The sequence below is a fragment of the Lissotriton helveticus genome, chromosome 5_1 (genome assembly GCF_964261635.1).
Source record: "Lissotriton helveticus chromosome 5_1, aLisHel1.1, whole genome shotgun sequence".
Lineage (NCBI taxonomy): Eukaryota > Metazoa > Chordata > Amphibia > Caudata > Salamandridae > Lissotriton > Lissotriton helveticus.
In genome coordinates, this window is record NC_136065.1 from 611,265,518 (window position 1) to 611,291,642 (window position 26,125).

Genomic DNA, 26,125 nt, shown 5'->3' on the forward strand with positions numbered 1-26,125 from the left:
AAATCAGCTTTTAACGTGACTATCAACCACACGGTGAGAATTCCTTCTCATTCTGTTTGTACATTGGGATATTTTGTACATTATTTTCATTTTACATTGTTTCATTGGCAGCAAGCTTTATAAACTCATTGGGGTGTAGAATCAGAACAGATTGTTCTTGATTGAAGAATAAGGAAATGCACGTTAAGTGAAAAGAGGATTGTGAGAAGTTGGCCTGGTATGTGATATCCACTATTCTAGTGGGCACCCTGCACCAGTCCAAACAACCCCTATGGTGATGGTTGTAAAGTCAACCTTATAGACCAGCTATCCTAATGGTAGCATGGACAAAGCACTCTTAGGCTAAAACTTCAGAGAGCATGTGAAGCCAGCTGTTTCACCACTTATAATCCCTTGAATACCAAATGAAAGGACACCACACAAGGTATGTATCAAATATATATGTATTTATTACTAACACAACCCCTCTGCACTCTTTATGAGATTAGAGTTCGAGATACGATACAAGTTACTCATTAAGGATACTATAAGTTACACAAATACAATTCTGCCCTAGGGGCCTCAAGAACCATATACCAAGTAAGTGGTATAAGGACCACTTCAGGAATAGTGAATAGGCCTAGGGAATCACTGGGGCTATACTGGACAACCAAAGGTTAGGAAGTAGGAGGCCCACGGGAGGCGTGTGCAGTGTCTAAATACACACGCGAGTTACGATAGAGTTAGAATGGGAACGTAAAAGTTACAAAGTAGTAGATTCCGGACACTTCCGGATGGATTACGGTAAAACCCTTCTAAACTAGGACACTTGGATAGTCAATACCCACAGGAGAACCGGAGTACTCGAGTTACCTCACCCAGGGAAGCCGGTGCATAGGTGTCTTTTCGTGTCTGGTTTTGTCGCTGTTTTCTATGGAGAGCTGCAAAGAAGTGCTGCAGGCGACCAGAAGAAAAGTGTCCGGGTGGATCGGAGTCGAGAAGAACCTGAAAGCAGAGGGGACAGAGTCTGGGTCACTAAACAGTGACTAGGAAGGAACCAGGCGATGTTGAGATGCAATCAGGTGAAGCTTGTCTCTGCAGGCACGTGGACCAGGAGGCGTCGACGACGACCAGGCGCTGGATATGAGCTGTCCCACGAAGGATCTAGGTGACTGCGGTGTCGGTATCCGGATTGGACCCAACAAACCTTGGTAACCGCAACCCACGCAGGAAGTGAAAATGGGCTTCTGTTCAGACCAGCAAGGTCTGGGGCGCTTCTTCACAGGGAAGCTGGAGCAAGACTGGAGGAACCAGGCAAGCGTTGTAGATTCAAAGGTTCGTCTTCAGAGGGCTCACTAGCCAACGGGCTAGCAAACGGGGCAAATGCTGCTCGGGTCTGGGGCTCCCCAAATCCCAATGCACAACTTCGAGGATACCTCTGAAGCTGCACGGTTAGCAAAAAGCAAGTAGTCCAGGATGTCCGGTCCCACGTCTCTCGTGTCCGCCACGGGTCTCAGCTTTGCTGTGGATCGGAGTCGGAGAAGTCTGGAAGTCCAGTTCCTGAGTCGCTGAGTCTTCGGGTTCCAGCGGGAGCGTCGACAAAGTAAACCGGCAAGTTACTGGTGGTGCCTGTTCTCCCTTGTAGTCAAGGAGTGACCACCCTGTGCAATGTCTTCAGTCTTCCAGTCTATATGGAACGTCGAAGGTCCAAGAGTTCGTTTCAGAGTTTCTTTCCAGGATAATCTAATGTCTCTAGACACAGCTCCTATCTTTATACTAAACTAAGGGGCTGGATTACCTGCTAGGTCCCTCCTATGGGTGGAACCTGGGAAGGGGGTGGTTACACCCCTTTCCCTTTGTCCAGTTTCGTGCCAGAGCTGGGGCTGGAGTGCCCCAGCAACTGGTTTGAACTGGGCTATGCCTGGAGCACCTTGTGTGCCCAAGGCAGTGTCTGGAAAAGCATCTTTCCATTGAACCCACCCGGCCCCAATACACTACAGGCTGTTTGGGGAGGTGCTAGCACCTCCCTCGACAGGAAACCTATTGTCCAGGTCTCCCTTGCCGGAGTTTCGTCCAGCTGCAGGAGGTCAGACTCTTATCTGTGGCAGCAGCATCCATTTTGTGATGCTAAGGCTGTTTAACTTTAACCGGGTAAAGCAGTAACTACATGTCTTCTCCCTTTAGAAGGGTGGAATGCTACCCCCGCCGCTAGGACTGGTGGGGGGGTAGAATTCCAAAGTGTTTGACACCTTACACGACATGTTTTGATAAAGTCAAACCAAAGTTAGCATTAACCGCGAGGATTATAATGCACTTAAGAGTGTATGGTATGGCTATATCATAGAACAGCTATAAGGACATGGTTCCGAAAGCTGCAGACGGGCTCAGCCCATGCTAGAGCACCATCTCACATAAAACCAAGCACTCTGCCTTCAGGATTGTCAAGGCCTGCCATAGGAGTGACTTATAGGTATATATGTGTCTATATATAAGGTAAGATATAGGTATACTATATCTAAGCAAGGGGTGATTACACCTCCTTGCCCAAGCTGAGTGATCAGCCTGTGGTGTCAGTTTGGATGGCCAGCCAGGGGTGGCATAATTCATGCTGCAGCCCCTGGTAGATCTTGGATGCCCTATGCCCTGGGTACCTATGGTACACTATACAGGGGCTCGCAAAGGTGACCCAATTCCCAATTAGGTATGTACCTAAAGTACATGGTATCAACTTAGAGAGAGAACAGCTGGGCTGTGGGTCTGATTAGCAGGCCCACAGCCACACTAAAGTCGAAAAACCAGAGTATCACAGCAAAAAGTGTGGGTGACCATAGGAAGCATACCCTACTCTCCTACAAGAACAACAACAGTGTTTTTTGTTTTTGTTTTTCTATTGCCATTGTACTTATTGACATAATGGCCACAGCTACTAGAATGTTACAGCCCCCACCATTTCCCTCTGAAGAAGGAGAGCCAATTCTTCCTTGGAAGAGATGGAGGAATTTGTTCGATTCTTATTTAGTGGCCATTGGGGGAGAAAAGTTTTCAGCCTTTAGGAAACAGGCAATTTTGTTACATAATTTGGGTGTGGAGAGTAGGAACACCTATGATAGTATGGGCCTTATACCAATAGGTGGAGGTGATGGAGAACCTGCGGACATATATGAGATGTAGATGACCATGTTGGAACGCTATTTTGGTCCCAAGATCAATGTTGTTCTAGAACGACACAGATTTTTTACACGTGTACAAGGTCCTGCTGAACGCATAGGGACGTATATTGCTTCTCTCAAAACACTGGCACGTACTTGTAAGTTTGGGGAGCTATCTGAATCTCTAGTGAGAGACCAACTTGTAAGATGTACGAACAGCTCATGAGTGCAGGAAAAACTTTTATCCAAGAATCCCACATTATCTGAAGCAGTTGCCATTGTGGAAGGCATGGAGAATACTTCCTCTTGGGTCAAGAAAATAAGAAAGAATCGAGAGGATGGTAATCACATTCTTAATGATAGTAAGAAGAAAAGCCAAGATAATGTGCATATGTTGGAGGACAGTTACATTATTAAAGAGTTTCCTGAGGGCATTGCCAAGGTGTCTGAATGCAAAAAAAAAAAGTCTGTACAAAAAACTCAATCTCAGAAGAACGCTGAAGACAGTCAAACTCGCCCTTCTTCTAGTAGAGAAATTCCTCTACCCAAGGAACGTTATGTTCGCCAGCAACTCTCATTTGTTCATCAGAAAATACGATGTTATAGATGTGGGAGTTTCTCACACTACTCGAGTTTTCCCAACTGTTATGCAAGAGACAGTATATGTAATAATTGTGGTGTCAAAGGGCACTATGCTCGTGTCTGTAAGTCATCCAAAAAAAAAAGGATGTGAGGGAGGAGGTTTCGGATGTTTTTCGCACTGCAGTGGTATCAAATTTAAAAGGGAGTGATGAGAAGATTGATTCGGAACAAATCAGTAGGCCCTTCTGTGACATTGGTGTGGATAATAATGTATTTAAACTTATGGCAGATTCTGGCTCTCCATTCACCCTGATAGGCACAACATTTGGGATGAAGTTGTGGGATAGGAAAATGTGTCAATCTTAACTCCAGACATTGCTCCTGTAAGCTAGGGAGGGTCAAAACTTGACATCCTTGGATATGTGTTAGCAAAGATCACATTCAAAGGAAAAGAAACGACTGGAAAAGTATACGTAGCGGTGAGGGGAGACAATCTCCTTGGTTGGAGACACCAACATGATTTGGGGATAGTTCTTAACCCAGGTGCTAAGAACCCTCAAGATCAGGTGATGTTAATGGAAGAGTTTAATGGTGGTTTTCAATCCATATCAGTGGATACTGTGTGTGATACAAACAGTTACTTTAAAGAATTTCCCAATGTGTTTTAGGATACACTTGGTTGTTTGAAAGGGTTTGAACACAGAATCGTTCTTAAGAAATCAGCTAAACCTTGTGTTCATAAAGTGCAAAGAGTGCCAAACATGGTCAAACCTTTGAAGTTGGAGATTGAGAGATTATTGAAGTTGGGTGTGATTGAGGAGATTTAATCTTCCGAGTGGTTGGCTCCGGTGGTTTTGGCGCCTAAGGATGGTGGTAAGTCTGTGAGAATGTGTGTGGACTTGCGCGGATTGAATGAATGGATCTGGGTAGATCGCCAGCTGCTTCCAAACATATCCGAGTCCATCAGTGTTTTGAAAGGAGCTAAAATCTTTAGTGTGTTAGATCTTTCGTCAGCGTATCACCAAATTGTGCTCCACAAAGACTCAAGGCATTGAACATCCTTTGTTACCCCTCTCGGGGCATATCGGTTCCTGAGAATGCCTTTCGGGTTGGCCTCAGCTGCAGCCTGTTTTCAGAGGGTGATGAAGATGGTCCTTGGAAGTCTACGAAATGTGATGTTTTTTCAAGATGATATCTTGATTTATGGGAAAGACGAGTATGAGCATGAAAATGTGTTGAGATCTTTGTTGAGTAAATTGGGAGAAAGTGGACTCACAGTTAAAAAAGAAAAATGTCGAATTGGTTCTAGAATCGGTTACATATCTTGGTCATGTGATCTCGGGAAGTGAGATACAACCAAAGGACGGAACTTGCAGGGAGCATTGTCAAAGCCCCTGCACCAGAGGATAAGGAACAGATTAAATCATTTTTGTGTATGGCAGAGTTTTACTCTTTGTCAAAGGTTTTGAGAGTGTTGTTGAGCCCATTAGAGCTCTTTTGAAAAAAGGTGTTGGGTTTACATGGTTAAGTGAATGTGAGAAGGCTTTTAATACTATGAAATTGGAAAAATGCCAACCTTAGGTCACTTTGACTCGAAGTTGAAAACTATCTTAACAACTGATGCCAGTCTTAAGGGACTTGGGGCTGTTCTCTCTCAAGTGGTTAATGGAGAAGAAACAGTTGTAGCTTTTGCTTCAAGGGCTCTTAGATAAGCGGAAATAAATTACTCTTGTATTGAGAGGGAAGCTTTGGGAGTATGCTGGGCAATCCATCATTTGAAATTTTATTTGTGGGGGATTCAGTTTGTTGTGAAGTCTGATCATCGTCCCCTTGTGCAAATATTTTCATGTCATCACAATGATCACATTACTCCCAGACTGAAGAGATGGAGTGAAGGTCTACACGAGTTTAATTTTTCTGTGCAATATATTTCAGGTCAGTACAACAAACCTGCAGATTGTTTGTCACGTTTACCCATTGAAACTGAACAAGGTTTAGAGAATGTTGAAAGTGTGAACTGGGTGATTGAATCGTCTGTGTCTAGAGAAGAGTGGTTGTCGTGTGTCAAGAATGACAAGGTCTTTTCATCCCATAAAAGTGTTATTTCTAGGGGTTGGCCTGTTTATGAAGATCTTGATTGTGATCTGAAATTGTACTGGACAGTGAAGGATGATCTTACTTTTTGGCAAGATAACTTAATGAGAGGTGACAGGATAGTCCCACCCAGTGATTTAAGAAGTAGGATTGTCAATTTGGCTCATGAGGGGCATTTGGGAAGAAGCCTTACCAAAGCACGAGTCAGGGAGAAGTATTGGTGGCCTGGCATGGAGCGAATGGTAGAGTCTGTAGTTAAGGATTGCCATTTAAGTGCTGTCAATGATAAATCTTGCACCACTAATCATTCTCCCCTTTCGCCTGTGGAGGTTCCTGCTGCAGTTTGGACCAAAGTTGGTCTGGATTTAGCTGGTCCTTTTGAATTGATGCCTGCTCACGAGAGATTTGTAATACTTTTGGTGGATTACACTTCAAAATGGGTAGTCTCGAAGTGCATGGGTGTAGTCAACTCTAGGGCTGTAATTGAGTTTTTAAAAGATGTGTTTGTTTCAGAAGGGATTCCCAAGTACTTAGTCACGGGGTACAATTTACCTCTAATGAGATGGATGTTTTTCTTAAGGATCTTGGAATTGTTCATCAAAAGACCGCTCTATATTCTCCTCAGGCCAATGGTCTTACAGAAAGATGAACATGGTTGTCAAAAGTTGTGCTCAGCAAGCATTGGAATCTAGAACTACGTTTAGTAGTGTGTTGAGGGAAACTTGGTGGGCACATCGCACTGTTCCCAATGGTATCATGCAGTAGTCTCCTTTTGAGGCCTTGAGGGGTAGAGTGGCGAATTCTAAACTCAACCCAGTTTGGCTTCCAGTGAAGAATAGTGATGATGGCGTGACTAGTGATTTGATGAGAAGAGATGAGTTAGCTAAACATCAACAAAAATATAAACAACGGTATGATGTCAAGATGGCAGTCAAGGTGAGGAAATGGAACTTAGGTGGTCGTGTGTTGGGTGAAAAAACCTAAACATGGTCACAAAGGTGCCTCTAATTTCTGTGGTCCTTTCATCATTGTTGCAATTAAAAAAAAATGCTGTAACGTTGGACAATGGTTGTACCTGGAACATGTCTAGGTTAACAACGTTCACGGAACCTAGAAGTGGTTCCACAGTTACTTCTCCAAACTTGAACTTGAACACAGGACTTGTGAGCAAGAAACACAAACGATTACCAGGAAAGCTCAAAGATTATGTCCGGTATTGATATTTTTATGGTCTAATCTATTTTACTTTTTCTTCAGCTATTGTGGTTATGTTTTTGATGTTTTGTTTCATTAATTACTATGTGAGGGGGATGTGTTATGATTAGCTATCTGCTTGTAGAATATGGAGTGCATAACATCATAGATTGTGGTGTAGCATTCCAGTAGGCGAGGATTCAGTTGAACAGCAGATCTTGTTGATGGTTGTATTGAATAAAGCTGCTCTTGAAAATACGGAAAGAGCTGAACATTTGATCACTTTCATCATGAAGTAGCATTGGAAAAATCTCCAGAACGCAAGCAGGGAAAAGGCTGTTCAGGGGCGGGTAGTGTCAACTCCATCAGTGCTCGGGAGTGGTCCAAATAGGTACATGCTAAGTAGGTTGCATCACGCAGCCAGGTTGCCAAACTTCTGGCTATGAGCCAGTACACTATCATGGACTAGCTATTATGAACTCCCGAGTGTAAGGTGCCCTCTTTTGCACTTGGATGGAGTGTCTGTCGCACATCAAAAATGCTGTGATCATCTAGAACGGTTTGAATGGGCTTGCCGGCTAATGCGTGGCACCTCCCCAGATGAGGTGTGTGGGACCAAATACCAATGATCAGCCCCCAGAGCCTGTCAAAGAACCATGGGTTATTAGTGTTGGGTCATAGCAGTTAGCAACTGTGATGGATATAGATGCCAGTCATACCAATATCCAGGTGTAGCAATGGTCATAGAGTGTGCCCACTGGAACATATGGTGTGCCCCTGCATATAGGTGTCGCAGTGTCTCTTGCACAAGTGGAGTAGGTTGCAAAATAGCAATGGGATTCCCGCAAGATGCAAAAGTATAGTGTGTAAAGTCCCTGATATGAGGCTCTTGTAATAGGGCAATGTGAATACGGTGCCGATCTAAGTATGCCAGTATGTGGTGACCTTTTGCAGCCTAGTCCGTGAATATTCCAAGTCAACCAGTTATATCTCACTTACGCATGGTTAAATGCTGTTCCAAATGAATCCGCCATTCTTAGTTGTGTGTAGGTATGCTGACTGAACGCTCCGAAAGATGCATGTGTGTGCTCATGGGGGCATGCGTGGCGATTTAGACTTTAGTGGATGTGCACTTGAACTCAAACAGAACATAACCTACGCTCATCCCACTCCAATAGCCCAATCTCGCCTGGAAGAGGTCCCCTGCCCCAAAATTCCTATAGATTAGTGGAAGTATCTGGATACCAATCCTCGGGCTCAGCAAGTCTGAGTATACCAGTAGCACATATGGCCCATGGTTGGGGAGTGAGGTGATAGTATCAGAGAAAGCCAACAAAAAGAAAAACAGCAAAAAGCGGCCATGGTTTGAGAAATGAGATAGAATAGCATGTACAAGATGTACCAGAGTGAAGCAAAGAAAAATTAAGTGTACTTTCAGTAGGGATTGAGTAGAGATGTAACAAAATACAGCCTATATGCAGTAAATTAGAAGGAGATATCCGGGGGGGGGGGGGCATTGGGGGTACCGCCTGAGAGGACCGAGTTAATGAGGGTGTCTGGGTAGCAAGCTGGTGTGCCTCAATCGCCCCTTACCGCTCCAAAGGAGTCTTGGTGACTCGATCGGTGCATCCCATCGATTAATTCATCGAAAACATGAAACGCCACACATCTGACCCAAATGATTAGGCAGGTTCATCATAGTCCACCTACATCATGGATGGTTTTTAAACCTTTGAAGGTCTCTCTAATGTCTTTCAGCTGAACGGCAGTGATCGCAACTTGCAATTGAATTAGCCCACTTCCAAGAGTGGCAAGGTGGATCTAGACGAAAGGCACATGCGGGCCACGGAGGAGGCACGATCCACATTGCAATTTAAAAATTTGCAGCCTGCAGTAGGTTAATAATTTGAACCTTGCCCCAGTGTGTAAAGCGGAGCAGCGTGGGTCATAGCACTGCGCATTGGATATTTGCCTGCTGAAGTTTGACAAGCATGTATTTTCTTAGTGCCTCCTGCACTGCCATTGTGAAGTACGGGTAGAAAGTCACAGTATTTCCCTCAAATTGAAGTGAGCACTTCTCTCGAGCCAATCTTAAGGCAGTATCCCTGACAGGATAGCTTAACAAGCGATCGATGATTGGCCACACAGTGGTACCTGGTGAGGGGCAAGCCATCAGTGCCAGATGAGCTCTCTACATCAACTACCTTGGAAAACAATTCAGCCCCGAATAGTGTGGCGAGCAGTCGCTCCACAAATTCCTCCATCCTGCCCGTGTTGGCAGATTCAAGGATTCCCATTATGCACAGGTTTTTTCTTCGGAATCTTGCCTCTAGATCTACGTTCTTGGCAGAGATTAATTTGAGGACTTTTTCCATCGCCAATAGGTGTTCACTCCTCTGGGAAACTGTGTCCTCTTCTGTAGAGATACTTTGCTCTGTTTCAGTGAGGCAGCCATCGTGCGGATCCAGTTTTTGGGTGATTGAATCCATGCTGGAGCACATTGTGTCCATTTTAGATTCAATTGAGGTAAGGCTCTGCTGCATAGTAAGTAGAAGGTATATCACGTCCACAACGTTGGTCTCCTCTGCCAATGGGGCATCCTGGGAGCAATGGGTAGCTCATCAATCTTTCCCAGAATCTGCAAGGGAGTTTGGTAGTCATGAAGCAAGGGGGGGGGGGGGGGGATTGTTGGGGGTGAGGTTTAGACCCAGCTCGTACGGAGGGTCTTTCATGTTTTGTCCATCCCTCCTTGGAGGAACTACAAGCATTGGTTAGCAGGGTGAAATCAGGCTCTCGCAAGGACCCTGCACCCCATAAGATGCTGAAATTAGCCATGGAATCCATGTTACTGGAAGGAGCCCTTCTCAATATCGTTGGCGTCTAGTATGCTGCCCAAATGCTGAAAGCACACCATTGTTAAGCCTCTTAAAAACCCTGCTCAGTCCCTGCTTCACCTGAAAATTTCAGCCCCATCTCTCTACTCCTAGTGTTCGCCAAAGTCGCTGAAAAACATGTCAATATTCACTAGACCCGTTTCATTGAAGACAACAATCTGTTGCGTGAGTCTCAATCTGGCTTCTGTGCTCAATACAGCACTGAGTCAGCACTGCTTCTGGCCTCAGAATCACTCAGGGCTGTGGCAGACAAAGGTCATACTGCCACCTTGATCATGTTGGACACACGTGCAGCATTTGACACGGTCTCTCATGGCTTTATAAAAACAAAAGACCTGTGTACACATAAATCAATAACACTGTCTGTTCATATCATATACACATAGAAAAAAAGTTTGCCACAATTTATTCTGGTTTCATTTAATGCAAGGTTTGCATAACGACCAGCCAGCCGACAAGTGTTTTTTCAAAGCACATTCTACTTTGACTCTTCAGGGCTCGTTGTGATAGACGGATTCAGTATTCCCCTTGCCGGTGACAATTCCAAATCGGTTAGGGTCTGAGAAAGCAGGACACGGATCATATCTATATGGGATCAGGAAAATACACTGCAATGCATGTGAAAATAAGTTGTATCCAAGTAACACAACGCCTCATGGATGAGTATATCCAGACAGACAATTCAATGTGCAGAAAAATCACTTGATAAAAATTGTGTACATGTAGATGGAGCCTATATGGGGTCAAGGAGGACGAGTGAGTCCTTCGAGGAGATGGTTGTATTGAAAAGCAATAGTCATATGACCTCCAGTGTAACGGGATGCGGTCAGAACACGAAAGGAGAAAGAGACCCCATGTCTTGGCTACATGTGCAGAGTTTTCCCGGCGGCTGAAGTAATGGCAGACAAAGGTCATACTGCCACCTTGAGCATGTTGGACCCAAGTGCAGCATTTGACACGGTCTCTCATGGCTTGTTACTTAAACGACTACGCAGCTGGGGGGTCTGCTCCCTGGCCCTTAAATGGTTTACCTTTCAGGTAGTAAACACCTCTCACGCCTTGGAAGAGTTTATCCTGTCCCAGGGCTCTAGGCTAAGCCCTACGTTATTCAACATCTATACACACCCCCTGGCATTTGTTGTCAACAAACACAAGGTCTCTATGGTGCGGTAGGCCGATAACACTTAATTTTGTCCAGGATCAGGGCGAGTCAGCAGCTCACTTCAAATCCTGCATGGTAAAACTGGCCCAATGGACGAATTACAGCGGTTTTAAATTAAACGCAAACACAGAGGTCCTCAGTTGTGAATCAACCCTCAATATGGTCTTCTGCCTGGTGGCCGCATACACTAGGTGCTTTCCCAAACCCCAAGTAAAAAGTCAAAAACCTCGGAATATGGTTTGATGCACTTCTCTCCTTTGACAACCAAATCTCTTGCCTGGCCAGGAAATGTTTTGCCATACTCAAAATGATCGCAAAGTCTGCTTTTCCTGTCTGCAAGGAAGGCTGTTACACAGGCTCTTGTAGTCTCTAGATTGGACTACTGCAAAAGTTTGTATGTTGGAGTGTCCAGATACAATGTCAAGAAGCTGCAAAATGCAGCCGCCCACCTGCTCCTTAAACGTCCAAAATGAGCACACTTGTTGCCTGCTCAGGACGAGCCTCTGGGGAAGCGTATCAGTTTTAAGGCCATGTGCCTATGCGACAAAAACCTTAACCAGAGGACCTAGCTATTTGTGCTACCAGATAAGGCCCTGCTTGCCTAGCCACTGCCTTAGAGCCTCGGATTCTGCACTCACGGTTATTCAGAGGGCAATGAAAGCCCAGCTGGGCGGCCACTCATTTGGTGTTTGCGCAGCCAGATTACTGATTACTCTCCCTTTGCATTTTAAGATATAAAACAGCTAAGGCCCCTTTAGGAAAAATCTTAAAACCTGGCTGTATAGATAAAGTCATCTTTCCTAGCCTTGCTTAGATCTTATCCAATTGCTCATCCTATTTTCCTCCCAGAGATTCTTATTAATTCTTGATCACCTCCTGATCACTCCCTTTTGTCATAATAGCAATCCTAGCGTCCGAACGCTCCAGCAGGAGTAAGCTGCGCGCTTTAGAAAACATATAACATAACATTATAACATAACTTGGGTTGGTGCCGCTCCCGGGGTGTGAGTGGACCTGCAGGAGTCTAATTGTAGTTTGCATTGCAAGGTGGGGCTTTTTTGGTATCTGTACAATAGTTGGTCGTAGGTTTATATAAAAGGTCCCAGTTTGGTTCTTAGTGACCTCTGATGCAGCGTCAGCAGCCCCCCCACCACCCCCCCCCCGACCTGATCTGGGCAATGGGGACAATGGTACCCTAGAAGCCACACCTCTGCTCCACAGAGTAGTCAGAGGGGCACATGCAAAAAAGGTATTATAATCCATACGGTGGTTCGCTCCCCTCTGCTCCCACATGAGAAAAGGCCGACTAGCAGACTCAAGGCAGGCAATCTGATCGTGCTCTGCAGTAACACAATGTTGGGGAGAACAAAAGAAGATCTGGTATGTGTATTGAGACTCAGTGCCGCCTCTGTGCAAGTAATCAGTATGGACAAAGGTTGGTTAGCCGCCTTAGGCCTGGGCATCTTTACATTTGATGCTCACAATATAGAGCATGAGGCTTCGTGCGTCTCCAAGACCAGAAAAAAAGCAAGTGCTTCAGCAGTTCGCCTGCAAGTTACAGCATGGCCAGTCAGTCCCCTTATGTAAGAGATCACTTCCTCCCCAGTCGCTCCACACCACATGCACCTTGCGCACGAGGCAAGTCCGCTGAAGTAGTGCTTCCCAGAGGAGAGGGTGGATATCAAGGCAGCAGCTCCCTCGGCCTGATCACCACCTGCCGGTGCCGGGCCTTCAGTGGACACGTCCTCACACAGGCCCGCAGCGCTCGCATATTGGCTGCCAATGGTCCACCCTCCCATCTCCCCTCGGGGCAGGCCATAGCTCGAGCCCCTGCAGCACCAGATCAGAGCAAGCTGCAGACAGGTGACAAATCCCCAGCCAGGAAGAGCAGCAAGGCCTCGCCCCCTGCGTCGTTTTCTCCCTCCGACTAGCCGGGGCCTCAGTTGGGTAAGGCCTGCCTCTCACTGTCATGTACTGGGTGTGAAGCTGAACAATGCTTGTGTTGAAAACTTGGAAGAGTTTTCTCTGCAATGAGAGCCATTATCAACCAATGATTGAGACATGGATAAACAGACTTTACATCATGTACTAGGAAACAGTTTGAGGTGTTGATTTCAGACTGATGTTGTACCGGGGTTTTAGTAGTGCTACTTACTCTACTATAAATTTTAAAATATTTGTTTTTCCTCCTCAGGGACGTGGATATATTTATCCTTCATGTCCAATGAATGCATTTAGTCCCCCTTTTTGAGCTGGAAAAGATTTGGAGAGCCCGCATATACTTTGTTTCCTATCTAATGTTGGCAAGCTGTAGGCTCAAGATGTCATGAAGTCTGGTTGATGGCTTTGCAAACAAAATATTAAGAACAGATGCTTTTTTTTTTTTTTAGAGAGGCACTTGCTGTTGCAGCCATTGTGCGTCAGCGGTCTGGGCAGAAGTAGTCTCTGGCCGTTATAAAATGCCACAAGACAGTAACAAGGGGCTACGAGTCTCACTCAACTGGGGCTGCCTTCCCTAATTCTCCTGGTTAGTTCTCATTCCTCAAGCTCCAAAATGGCAATAACCTATCTGAGATTTTACAGCTACCTGCTACCCTGCAGCTAGCCCAGTTCAAGTCTTTATCTTATTTTCCTTTTCCATCATGACAGTTTCTTTGCTTCTTTCCAATTTTCCAATTTCCTTATGGTTACTGTCATGTGATGTTTGATGAAATTTCCTTTTCCTATTTTCTCAATATACAAGCGCTTCAGTCTGGTTGGAGGGTGTGTCGCAACAAAGCAGTGTTCCTTCAGATGCTTCCTCGCCCCCTCCACTTTCTGAACCAGATTCGGAGTTCTTGATGCCTGTTTTTTTCATTCCACTTCATCCAGAAAGGAGGCCTTTTACTCCTGAGAAGGTGGCAGCATCATGAGGTCACTAGCCTACTACATATTCAGGTGTGAGGTAACATTGCAGCTTCAGGAAACTCTTGCCCTCATCTCAGAGGAAATCCCGGATTGGGGGTAAGTATCCTAAACAAAATTTCGTCATGGATCCTTGTGCTGACTCGCCGACTGTTCTTCATAAAGAAACCAGTGAATGACTGGGAATGCTGCCCTTTGTCAAGCAACCATTTCAGGTTGTGCGCCCTTCCAGCAATCAGTTCCTCAAAGCCTAAATATTCTATAGATATAGTTGAAGGAGTGTTCGGACAGATTGGTGGTATATTTCGCCTTTCAACCTGGCCAATTTTCCTCCGACAAGTTTGTTGACTGGTGCAGATCTGGCCTGGGTAAAATCTCTGCTTGTAGCCAAAGACCTGTACCTGAACAACTATACCATTTTTTGGGCAACCTTGAAAATTAATTTTGAGAGACCAGATTGTGAAGCTTCCACCAAGGCACCTTGTGTGACAAATCACAGCGAAACGTTAGTTTACTATGCTATTTTACTTTGTTTCATGAGACTGCAACTGCTTGGGTCGAATGCACTCAGATGACCTTATTCCAAAGAGTTGAAAGAAGGGGTAAAGGATGGGCTAGCAAGAGTACCCCGAGCTTCTTCATTTGCTGAACTCCTGGATCAAGATCACCGACTTCAATAGAGGAGAATAGAAAAGCGGAAAAATCACCGGCTGTCCTACTTATATTCCCCGAGTCTTTAGATAGGTGTCTATTGACCCTTTACCTAAACAACAAAATCGAATCTGCTACAGGCCCACTGTCCTACTCTGCAAAGGATTTGTAGTGTAGTTCCTATATTCCCAATAGGCTCTGCACATTCGAATAATATATCCTATAGATTAGATGTAGGACTGAGGTCGACTAGGTCTCTATCGAATATACTAAACTTAATAGGGAGTGCCAGCTAGCTCAGAGGTCACTAGAAACTTTTTCAAATTCACAAGAAGGGATTAGTTTCAAACAACCGCATAAACATGACAACTTTGTTTCCCAAGAAGAAGAAATATATCTCTAGAGTCGCGGAAAAAATAGATAAGTATTTTACTCAGTCAATCGTGCATGCTTTGTTTCTACAGAGTTGCAGAGAAATAGAGACAGGCATTTTCAATAAAAAGAGTTTATTGAACAGTCTTCTTTCTCATGCAAGAGAAGTGAACTGCTACAATCTTTATGCAGACTGCAAAGTATAATGCGTACAGCGAGAACAATATTATAAAATAATACTGTAAGAGCATTGTATGGTTTCTAAGCCATATAAAAATAGATACATAAATAACAGACTAAAATACTCAACTGGTGCTTCTAAAATACGCCTTCCCCTGTGTACCTAACCCAAGTCTAGTACAAGGGAAGAAGTAAGTATTGTGTAGCATAGGTTTAGTTTTCTTTGCCAAGAATCTATTCAAGATTTCTCTAGGTTCTAATCAGCTCCATACCTTCGTTAGAATGAAGGAGGTCTGGTATCTCTGTCTCTGGACTCGATTTCCCAAAACCCCGCAAGGGGAGCTTGGAAACACTGGAGCTGGATTCTCGGCAGAAGGGGGGACAGCTTCCTGATCAGTGCGTCAGCTGGAGTCTGCTTCCTTCGGCACTTGCTGTAGCGAGCTGCGTCAGGCAAGTAGATAGTCGAACTGCTCCGAACCACCGTGTCTTGCTAGAGCAAGTGAATGTATATTTATACCTCGAAGGAGTCTAGGAATGCCATAGTGTGACGTAAAGTCGGGCAGAACAACGTCAGGAAAGAACCCCAAGGGAATAGTTGTTCTTTGCAAAGTACATGAGTTCTTGGACAAATCCATATTCAAGCAAGGGGAAGTCCCCCAACTGCTTAAGCCGATTTTCCATGAAATAGTTGTGACGTTTGCTAGGGGTGGAAGTAGCCATGCCTGTATTTGGTCTGCATGGGCTATGTCTAGATAAGGGAAATGTGAATTGTACCTATATAGGGCATGAATCGGGAAAATTCACTCTGAGCCTAAAACGCCACACAACAGATGGACTATGTAAGGGAGACGTGTGCCTCTATTGTGCAGGCCCAAGTCATCTGCTGCAAGACTGCCCTGTTTGCCCTTCTCTTGGTTTGTAATTCGGCCTAGAATTATTTTTGTTTTACTGTCTAACGTTTACTGTTTTTTTACTGCCCAAGTTCTTTACACATTCCAATGTCCTAAGTTAAGCCAGTCTGCTCTGTGCCATAGCTACCAGAGGGTTCATCCTGACAAGGGTTATGATTATTCATTGAGGTGTGTAGCCACCCAACCCAATTAATAAGCAGATTTCTTACAGCAGCCATATGCTAGAAAACTGAATTGCCACTTGCCCTGTGGCATAGCTAATAAAGACTACAGACTAAGAACCATGTAATATTTGTAACCGATCTTGTAGCCGAATACTTTAAATAAAAAAAATGTTGATTTTGATATGCATCCAAACCCTTTGAAATGCACAATTAAAAGCAAAAGTACATACCTTACAGTTTTTCCACCAGTACTTTCTCTTTAGCTTCGCAGCACTGGTCTCAAACTGTGAAGCTCCTGCTTGCAGCGCATCTGCACGATCATCCAGTTCAGACAGCTTCTGATCCCTCTCAAGGACCTTGTCCACGTTAACTCTCATTATATCTACAACCTAGAATTTAAAAAGTAAAATGAGTGTTATCATTTTGGTTTATTTCAATTAATCATTTCACTCGGTTTTCAATTTTAAGACCAGTGTGCTTTAGAACAAGATAATTAAGTTTTCAGCACAAACAGAACAATTGGAAGACCTATGCCTACAAAGTGGTACATGAATATCAATATAAACATGCATTCGAAATCCCACCTGCGGTACAAATGTATATACAACTGCCAGTTTTCCTTTACTAATTTTAATTAGTCTCTCCAATACGATTTCCTCTATAGATATTGTCCCAGATTTCTGTAATGTGTGTGGATGAGAAAATAGAAATGGTCGGTAATTCCCTAAACAGACATAAGAATTATCATGTGAACAGAACACGACGCCTGTTGAGTCATGACTGCTGTCAATGGGTCTGATCCATCTTAACAAGAGGAGGAGGAGCAACAATCAATGTACTCCAAGAACTGCCCAGGGATCGAGGGTGTTTGTACCTGGTAGGAAAGTGTTGGCATTCGCCATTTGTACGAAACAGATCCATTTTTGGTACTCCCTCCTTAAGAGGTTTGATAAGTCTTCTGTAGAACTAACGAATAAGTTACTTACCTTTCGTAACAATTGATCTGTAAGAGACAGATTAGTTATGGATTTCTCACCTTAGAATTAACCCCAGGCGTCAGAATGGATCCGGAAACTTTTCTTCAGCAGTACCCCTGCGCGTTGGTAGGTGGCGTTGGTCGCCTCCGCGTTTGTCGTTGGCGTTGTGGTCACCAGAATGACGTTGCGGTATCTACTTAGACATCGCCCCTGCGCGCGGACGTCAGTTCTTAACAAGACTTTCCACGCTAGAAGCTCAGAGCCATGCAAGACACTGATCACTGGCGCACACAACTAGGGCCCTGAAGGGAAGTCCCTTACCCTAGAAGTCAGTTTGCAAAACGGGGAAGATGAGTGGGGCGGTGAGGAATCCATAACTAATCTATGTCTCTTACAGATCTATCGTTACGGAAGGAAGTAACTTGTTCATCTGAAAGAGACAATTAATTATGGATTCCTAACCTTGGAATAGATACCCCAGCAATACCTACCCTGGAGGTGGATCTTCGAACCAAGGTCACACCAGGAAGTCCTGGAGAACAGAACGGCCAAAGAAGCAGTCTCTACGGACTTGGCTGTCCAGGCAGTAGTGTTTAGTAAGCATGTTCAAAGAAGCCCACCACATAGCTGCCTGGCAGATGTCATTAAGGGGTACCCGACGCCCCAAAATAGTAGTGTCCGCCATCGCCCTGGTGGAATGGGTGCGCAACCCCACTGGAGGTTCCTTTTTCGCTAAAGAGTAGCAGATTTTGATGCAAGGAAGGACCCATCGGGAGATGGTCCGCTTTTGCAATGCCTGACCTTTCTTGGCACCCACATAGCCAAAAAAGAGCTGGTCATCCACCGGAATGGTTTTTGTGAGATCCAAGAAGGAGGAAAGGGCACATTTTGGATCCAGTCGGTGAAGCCTCTCCTCCTCTTTAGAAGGATGTCCTATGTGGAAAGAGGTATCCACTTTGGGAAGGAAAGAAGGCCTAGTGTGAAGGACAACTTTCTACGGATAAACAGCAAGGAAAGGAGGTTTGGAAGAAAGAGCCTGAAGCTCACTCACCCTGCGAGCAGAGGTGATGGCAATCAAAAATGCAATTTTAAGAGTCAGAAGTCTGAGAGGACAGTTATGTAGCGGCTCGAAAGGAGCGCAAATAAGATAGGTCAGAACGAGGTTCAAGTCCTACTGGGGCATTACGAAAGGAACTGGAGGATACAAATGAGTAATGCCCTTAAGGAACCGATGTACAATAGGGGACTTGAAAAGAGAAGGCCGGTCAGGAAGCAGTGGAAAAGGCCAAAAGATAGCCTTTTAGAGTGCCCAGAGCAGAGCCCTGCTGGGCCAAGGAAAGAATGAAAAGGAGGACCTCAGAAAGGGGGGCAGAAAGGGGATCCACAGCTTTTGCTGCACACCATGCCACAAACTTTATCCATCTACAGGTGTATACCGTTTTGGTGGAGGGACACCTGGCTGCCAAGATAACGTTACAGACTTTGGGAGGAAGGTCAAAAGCAGTCAACTGTCGCCGCTCAATCTCCACGCAAAGAGGTGGAGGCTGGACAGTTTCGGGATGAGGACTGTCCCCTGCTGCTGCGACAGAAGATCCTCCCGAACGGCAGTCTATTAGGAGGATCGATGACCATGTGCAAGAGCTCAGGATACCAGACTCTCCATATCCAGTCCGGGCCACAAGTATGACTTGGGCCCGGTGCCGCTTGATCTTCAGCACTCTGGGTATAAGTGGTATAGGAGGAAAGGCGTACAGAAGACCACAACTACACTAGCGGCGAAAAGAGTAGCTGGCCCGCCTTCAACAGCCAGTCATCGAGATAGAGGAAGACTGGAACACCTGACCGACGCAGATGAGCTGCGACTACCACCATCACTTTCGTGAACACCCGAGGGGTGCTGGTAAGGCCGAAGGGGAGCACAGTAAACGGAAAGTGCTTGTGGCCTACAGTGAACTGTAGGTAACACATGGGGGCTGGCAGGACGGGGATGTGAAAATAAGCGTCCTTCAAGTCCAACACTATCATCCAGTCTCCAGGGTCGAGGGCAGGCAGGACCTGGGCCAATGTCAACATTTTGAACTTCTCCTTCCGCAGGAAGTGGTTGATGTTCCTTCCTGGGCACCCGAAAGTAGTGGGAATAGAAACCACGACCTACTTCTGGGGCAGGAACTCATTCAATGGCTCCCTTGGACAAGAGGGCCGTAAATTTCTGTTGGAAAAGGACAGGTTATCCTATGACATGCAATTGAATTGAGAAGGCATGGATGGAAGGGGAGTGAGTAGCTTCTTTGGGCTATCCACAAAACCCACCTGTCCAACGTGATGACCGGGAGTCCTGCCACCTAATGCCGATTGGTGGCCCTGAAAGGTCAGACTAGGAGGCTGCTGCAGAGAGAGCGTTGGTGGACTGGCCCGCCGGCTCCCAGACCCACTACGGTGGGTCCCACGTACCCAGCCGCGCAGAGGCTGGACAGCTTGCGCAGGCCTGTGGCTCTGGGCGGAACGTGGCGGGGCACCCCTTCCGTAGCCATGAAAGGGGCGAAAAGCAGATGAAGCGGGGCGAGAGGTGGAAGCGAGGCCCAAGGATCTGGTCGTAGCCCTGGAGTCCTTAAAGTGCTCGAGCGCATTGTCTGCTTTGTCGCTGAACAGGTAACTGCCATCAAAGGGCATGTCCATACAAGTAGCGGTGTCATAGGCCTGGCTGAGATCCACTGGCTTTTCGGGCTAACATCTAAGGGCTACTGGCATGGAAATCGTCCTGCCCGGTGAGTCAGGTGTGTCCAGCCACATCGGATGGCGAACTTTGCTGCATCACTCCCCTCGGCCTCTGCATGGGAGAGTACAGCCTGGGCCTCCTCCTGGGATCGAGGCAGCACCTGCGCGACAGAGTCCCACACGGAGTGGGAGTAATGGCCCAAGAGACATGCAATGCTCACCGACCGCAGTCCTAAGCTGGAGGAAGAAAACATCTTCTCAAGGTGGTCCAGCTCCTTGGATTCCCTATCAGGTGGTGCGGTAGGGAATGCGCCCATGGAAGTCGAGGCTTGGACCACCAAGCTCAGGGGTAGGGTGGTGGGAGAGGAAAATGGGGTCACCCGGGGCCAGGTGGTGGCGTCGGCAAGCATCCTGTCCACAGCAGCCCCTGTGTTGGGCTTGGACCACATGCCCAAAAGGATGTTCGTAAGAGCCTCATTGAATGGCAGCAGGGGCTCTGAAGAGGCTGCTGCCGGTTAAAGCACCTCGGTTAGTCCTTACCCCCACCGTAGGAAGCTCTAGGTTTAAGGCCTCAGCCACTCTACCCAACACCACTGCGTATGATGCACTCTCCTCCGTAGCCATGGTAGGGGGACAAAGCATGCCAAGGTCTGGGAAGTGTCCAGACGACTGGCCTCACCCAACTCCTCTCTCCAGTCCGGTTCTTCCAACTGGTCTGCCAAAGGGTCCACAGATCCCTCCCAGTCCTCCTCACCCTCCTGCGGTAGCCCCTCAGGGCGATAGGAAACCGCAGGGGAGTACAGAGGTACAAAAGTACCTGTCAGCGTAGGTCCCAACGTCGGGAGCCGTCTGTCCGGCTCAGTGTCCACAACGAGGGGGAGGCCGGGGTCAAAGTCGGCTGGGGACACAACCTGCGTCATAGGGGGCGGCGCCAGGAGGTTTTACGAGGGTGACCGGCGCCAATCTGGATCAGGCCTGGATCCCTGAGGGCCCTGCGGTGCCGGGGCAGAAGCCGCCGGCATCGAATGCCTAGAGCCCCCAGCAGAGTCTGCGGGGCCTGAAAGCGCACCAGTGGAGTTGGGCTGCTCAAAAATATAATGAAGAGCTTCGTAAAAGCTACGAAGTTGGGCAGGCATCGCCCCGGCTAACGGAATGGGAGGAAAGCTTGGGGTCGACTCAACAGGCTACGCGGGCGAAAAACAGCCGCATTGGCCGACAGACCGGGAGAACGCGAAGAGCGATCGTGGTTCTCCACCTTAGTTTTGTGCTTTGACTTACCCGAAGAATTCGACGAGAAGTGGTGATTGCTCTGCGGCCGGTCTTGTGACCTCCCACTCAACCGGGACCAGGATCGGCGTGGAACAGACTACCGGGCCTCTAGAAGCTTTCGGGACTGCACCCGCAAAGACTTTAGGGCCATGGCCGGGCAGTCAGAGCACGACTTTGAGTTGTGGTCGCACTCAAGGCACCAGAGTCACCCAAGATGGGGGTCTGTCACCGACATCAGTTTGTAACAGGAGTCACAAGGCTTGAAGCAGTTCCGAGATGACATCCTTGTGCACAAGGAGTCATATTGACTCAAAAAGAAGTCAACAAAAAGTCGCAAAAATTGAGTCAAAAAGTGACTATGTACCACACTCTCCGGGAGTAAAGCCAACAGACATTTAAATTATCCTATCTGCTATAGAAGATCCAGGATGCAACAAATTAAGACAATTACCAAACTGCTTAAAGATGAACTTGCTGGTTTGAAAAGCGATGGCCTTGTATCAAAAGAGGAGTTCCTCGTCTTGCATATCCAATTCCCTGTACTGCCTGTGTTCTATTTCTTCCTTAAAATTCACAAAAGTATGTCCCCAGTACCAGGTCGACCCATTATATCAGAGAGGAACTGCCTGTTTGAAAACATCTTGCACTATGTGGACTTTTTAATCAGAAGTTTACGGTCGGAAAATCTTACATCCAGTGATTTCTTAAGAAAGCTTCAAGATTTACCCTGATCTAATGAATATATACTCATGACTTTGGACATTACCTCCCTGTACACTAGTATTGACCATAGGGATGGTTTGAGGGCGGTTGAATATTATCCAAAGAATAGATCAATTGAATTATTCAAACACAACAAAATGCTCTTAAGGATGACCAATTAGTGTCTCAGTAACAATTTCTTTACATTTGAAAATGAGGTATTTCAACAGCTCGGGGGTGTGGACATGGGAGCTTGCTTCTCCCCCAGCTAAGCGTGTTTACACATGGGCTGGTGGGAGGAACGGGTTCTCATGGAGAACCACCGCCCGTATTGAGATAGGCATGGAATTAGCTGGTGGTGTTACATAGATGATGTTTTTGTTATTTGGAAGGGGACAAAAGAGGATGCAGAGGCTTTTGCCAAACTAATTAACGTTGATACACTGAACCTGGAATTCACGATACATGTAGACAAACAGGCCATAGATTTTTTAGATGTGCATTTATATGTAGAGAACGATAAATTGGAACCTTGTTTATATGGTAAAAATGCAGCGGGTAATTCAACATTGCATGCCACGAGCTTCCACCCAAAACCTCTGATTAATAGTATCTCTGATATAAATCTGTAGAAGGCTCTTGACGTTTTTTGTAAAAGAATAACAAGTTGAGGTGATGGAGCGAGATTCAGAAATGAATTACATTTCAGCTCGTGAAGTTACACTTCCATAATTAATTAATAATATTAATGATCTGTGCTGTGTGTGTATTAATTCAACCTAGTTTAAAGTTGCATCTACACAGAACACGCGGGAAACTAACATGTGTGCTTATAAATGTGCAATATGTTGCATCTTCATGTTTGTGGAAATAATAAATTAATTTTGTCTATTGGGTCATTACTAATAGCGGCTGATTTAAAGAATGGCATGTGCTTATTTTGCTTCCCCGTCTACGTGGTGTCCCTCTATTCTTACAGGTGCATAAAGAATCCTGCTGGATTAAATGAAGAATGGTAGATATAAATGCTGCTTTATTTGTTCGCTTCAGCTAGGTAATTTAGACTAATGGGTTAATCATTAGCAATAGAGGGTGGCAACAGAACAATCTGTATTTCTTTCATTAATTTCTCTTTTATGTTTGTTTATATAATAGTTTTTACAAATGAAGCTTAGAGATGGCTGCAGAAAAATAGTCACTTCTAAAATTTGACGCAAGCAAAGGTGGCGCAGAAAAATGACGCTTTTTGAAAAGAGGCCTATTGATGAAACTACCACAAGAGAAAATAATTCTGAAAAGGATGAAAAGCATAAGAACTTTTAATTTGAAAGGTTTAGGAAAGAACTGCTAAAAGTGACTTTGTGGAGAGGTTTGTTAACGTGCCACGGGAGCTCAGAACGGACAGGCCCAAGGTTGGAAGGAAGAGACGTGATAGAATTTGCATTGCTTGAACTTCTTTCGCTACAAAATGTAGCAGCCTGAGGAAATGCTGCCAAGACTTCTGCATGAACAATGAACTAGTGAATTAGCCCGGACATGTGGGAAGGAGATGTCACAATTTACTGTGGCATGAGGTGGCTCAGCCAATGGAGAGCTAGAATTCATCTGATGGAATGTGAAAATTAGTTAGCTCAGCATAGTTTTAGGGTATAAGAATCAGCTCAGACAACAGTCATTTGGCTTACGCTCGAGATTCCCGAGGGACGTGTTATGCTGATGGACAACAATACATAAGGAAAGCAGTTTTATAACTATTATATTTCTAGGAGATGAGGGTAGAGACAGTGAGATAGTTAGGGTTTGGAAATACTAAATGTTACTTATTTCTGCTAATGAATAATAATTCTTGTAATTTTGCGCTCTTTATTAATTCTGAATAAATCTCTCTTTATGACTTTTTCTAATGCTCGTTTAATAAAATTCCAAAACCTGAGTTTTTCTAGATATGTTTAAATAAACTTTCTAAATGACAAGCTGGTCTTGTTTATTGTGGGTAGTTTAAAACAACATATATAGATCTTATCGCCTCATGATTCAGTCGCTCTGTTGTTGATATGGGCCTAGTGTTGTATGGTAAATTTAGTGATAGTAGGTAGTGTCATTTTATACATAATTTTGGTGAGAGCGCTGGATCAATTCCCTGGTAGCAGAGGATGGTTTCGATCCATTTTACTAGCGCTAGTATTGTGGAGCTTTGTTTTAAAACTGATCACGACATTGGGGAGGTGGGACCAAAAGTAACAGTCACCACAGCAGACACACTGTAATATTAGCTGTTAGTAGTGCAATATAAGTAAACTCACGTGCTGAAACTACAAATACAGCATCAACAATAACAATAATAGCAAAAACATTTGTTTCTGTTAGAATAGGGACCACAGCATTGGGTTGATGTGCATTTTATCATAAATAAAATTGGTGATTTGTGATTTCTAAGTAAAAATTAAATTGGTTTAAAGTTGATTTAAAGAAGAGAAATTGGAGAATTTGTGCAGTGTAATTAAAAATATATATATATTACTGAGTATTTTGCTGACTACAGTAGTAAAAATGTATTTACAGTAAAGTAGGAGCTATCCATTACTAAAATAGACAGAGTGTATATGGGAGGTTGCCTGTGTTTAAGGAAGTTACGCACGCAGAAATATTATTTAATTTTTTTTCCAGTTTTGTCCTTAATTTTGATTTATTGATTAGATTACTTCCATTAGTGTTTTTAGTTGGTTTATTTTGCTACTGCCCAAATTAAAGTAAGAACACAGTAAAAAGAGAAAGTTTGTTAATTAATTTCAATAAAGGTAAGTATTTAAAAACCTGGATAACAAATTTCTAAAGAAAAAGAAAATGATTTCCTGGTATAAGAAAATGAAAAATGTTGTTGCTAAATGTGAGAGCAAATTAATGATTCCCAAATTAGCGAAAATAAATAATAAACATGTCAGAATAGAAAATATTGATCAGTGTAAAATTGATGTTGTAAATACAGATCAGGACAGAAATTTAAGAAGACCCCCAGAACAGATTAATGTAACACCAAGAATCACAGTTCAGATCAATAGAATCCCAATTGAGACTTCTTCTCAATGTGACGCGACAGAAAAATATGATGAAATGCCTAGAAATTCTGGAATTAATATTCCTGATCATGTGAATTCATCAAATGATTTAAAACAGTCAATGAAATATATGGAAACAGTGACAGTCCAGGTGCTTGAAAAAGATGAAATTAGTTCTACAGTTTTAACAGTCGCATTAAATTATGAAATTCAAAATTTTGCTGAAAATCTTTATTCTAATGTACCTGAAAATGAGCCAGTAATGATTCCAACTCAGCGAGAAAGAGTGATGATTCCAGTTCTAACTAGTGAGAAGTCTGATATTGATCTGATTGATTTGACACAGTCTGAGGAGTCAAAATTATGGTCAAAGGAAAAGGAGATTGAGATAAATGAGCTAAATAAACAGCTACAAATACAGCGACAGGTGATGATTCAGCAGAATGAGATACCTCTGCCATTGCAAAATTATGTTAATAAGCAGACAGACAATACAGATACAGGATTAAATAAAGAACAAGAAAACAGTCCATAAGGAATAAATGTACTTCCAGTATCTTGGAATGAATCCGATGGTTCTTTTAGTGAAGACATCCAAGCAATAGATGAAATTGATCAACAGATTGAAACAAATTTGACAAATGATGATGATTGTCAGGATGTATTAGAATTTCACAAAAAGCCCAGACAGGACATTAAAGATGTTCCTCTGCCAGAGTCAGGTTAGGTAAACTTCACGGATGACTGTTGTCTAAAAACAGAAGAAGGCTTTATGAGAGCAGCATATTCTGTCTGCATAGTTGCAGATGTTGCTGACAGTGAATACGGTTATGAGGTTGTGCAAGATTTTGAACAGCTCTGGTTCCAAAGAGGTTATTTGACCTCTGCAAGTTCACCTATCAGAAATGCAAATTTAATTAAAGGATTGATTGATGACATTCAGTTGGCAGAAAGGAATGCGGTCATAAAATGTGCAGCATACAAAAAGAATGATGAACATGCTTTGAGTTCACTAATACTAACATCTGTAGTTGAAACATGGCAGTGAGTTAAAGATTTACAAGATGAAGCAACTCATGAGGAAAAAAACACATGGTTGAAAGCAGATTATAGACAGCGAGATGAGGATGGAATTTGGACACACAAAGATGGCAAAGTAGTTTTACCAAA

General features: G+C 44.5%; 1 protein-coding gene across 1 annotated transcript in view; it reads right to left on the bottom strand.

Annotated features, from left to right (window-relative positions):
- Positions 1 to 26,125, bottom strand: part of VAMP3 (vesicle associated membrane protein 3) — a 186,070-nt gene that overhangs the window by 123,269 nt on the left and 36,676 nt on the right. Inside the window, exon 3 of the mRNA XM_078642973.1 lies at positions 16,467 to 16,625. Coding sequence (XP_078499099.1) covers positions 16,467 to 16,625 — 159 coding nt within the window. The remainder of the gene's footprint in view (positions 1 to 16,466; positions 16,626 to 26,125) is intronic.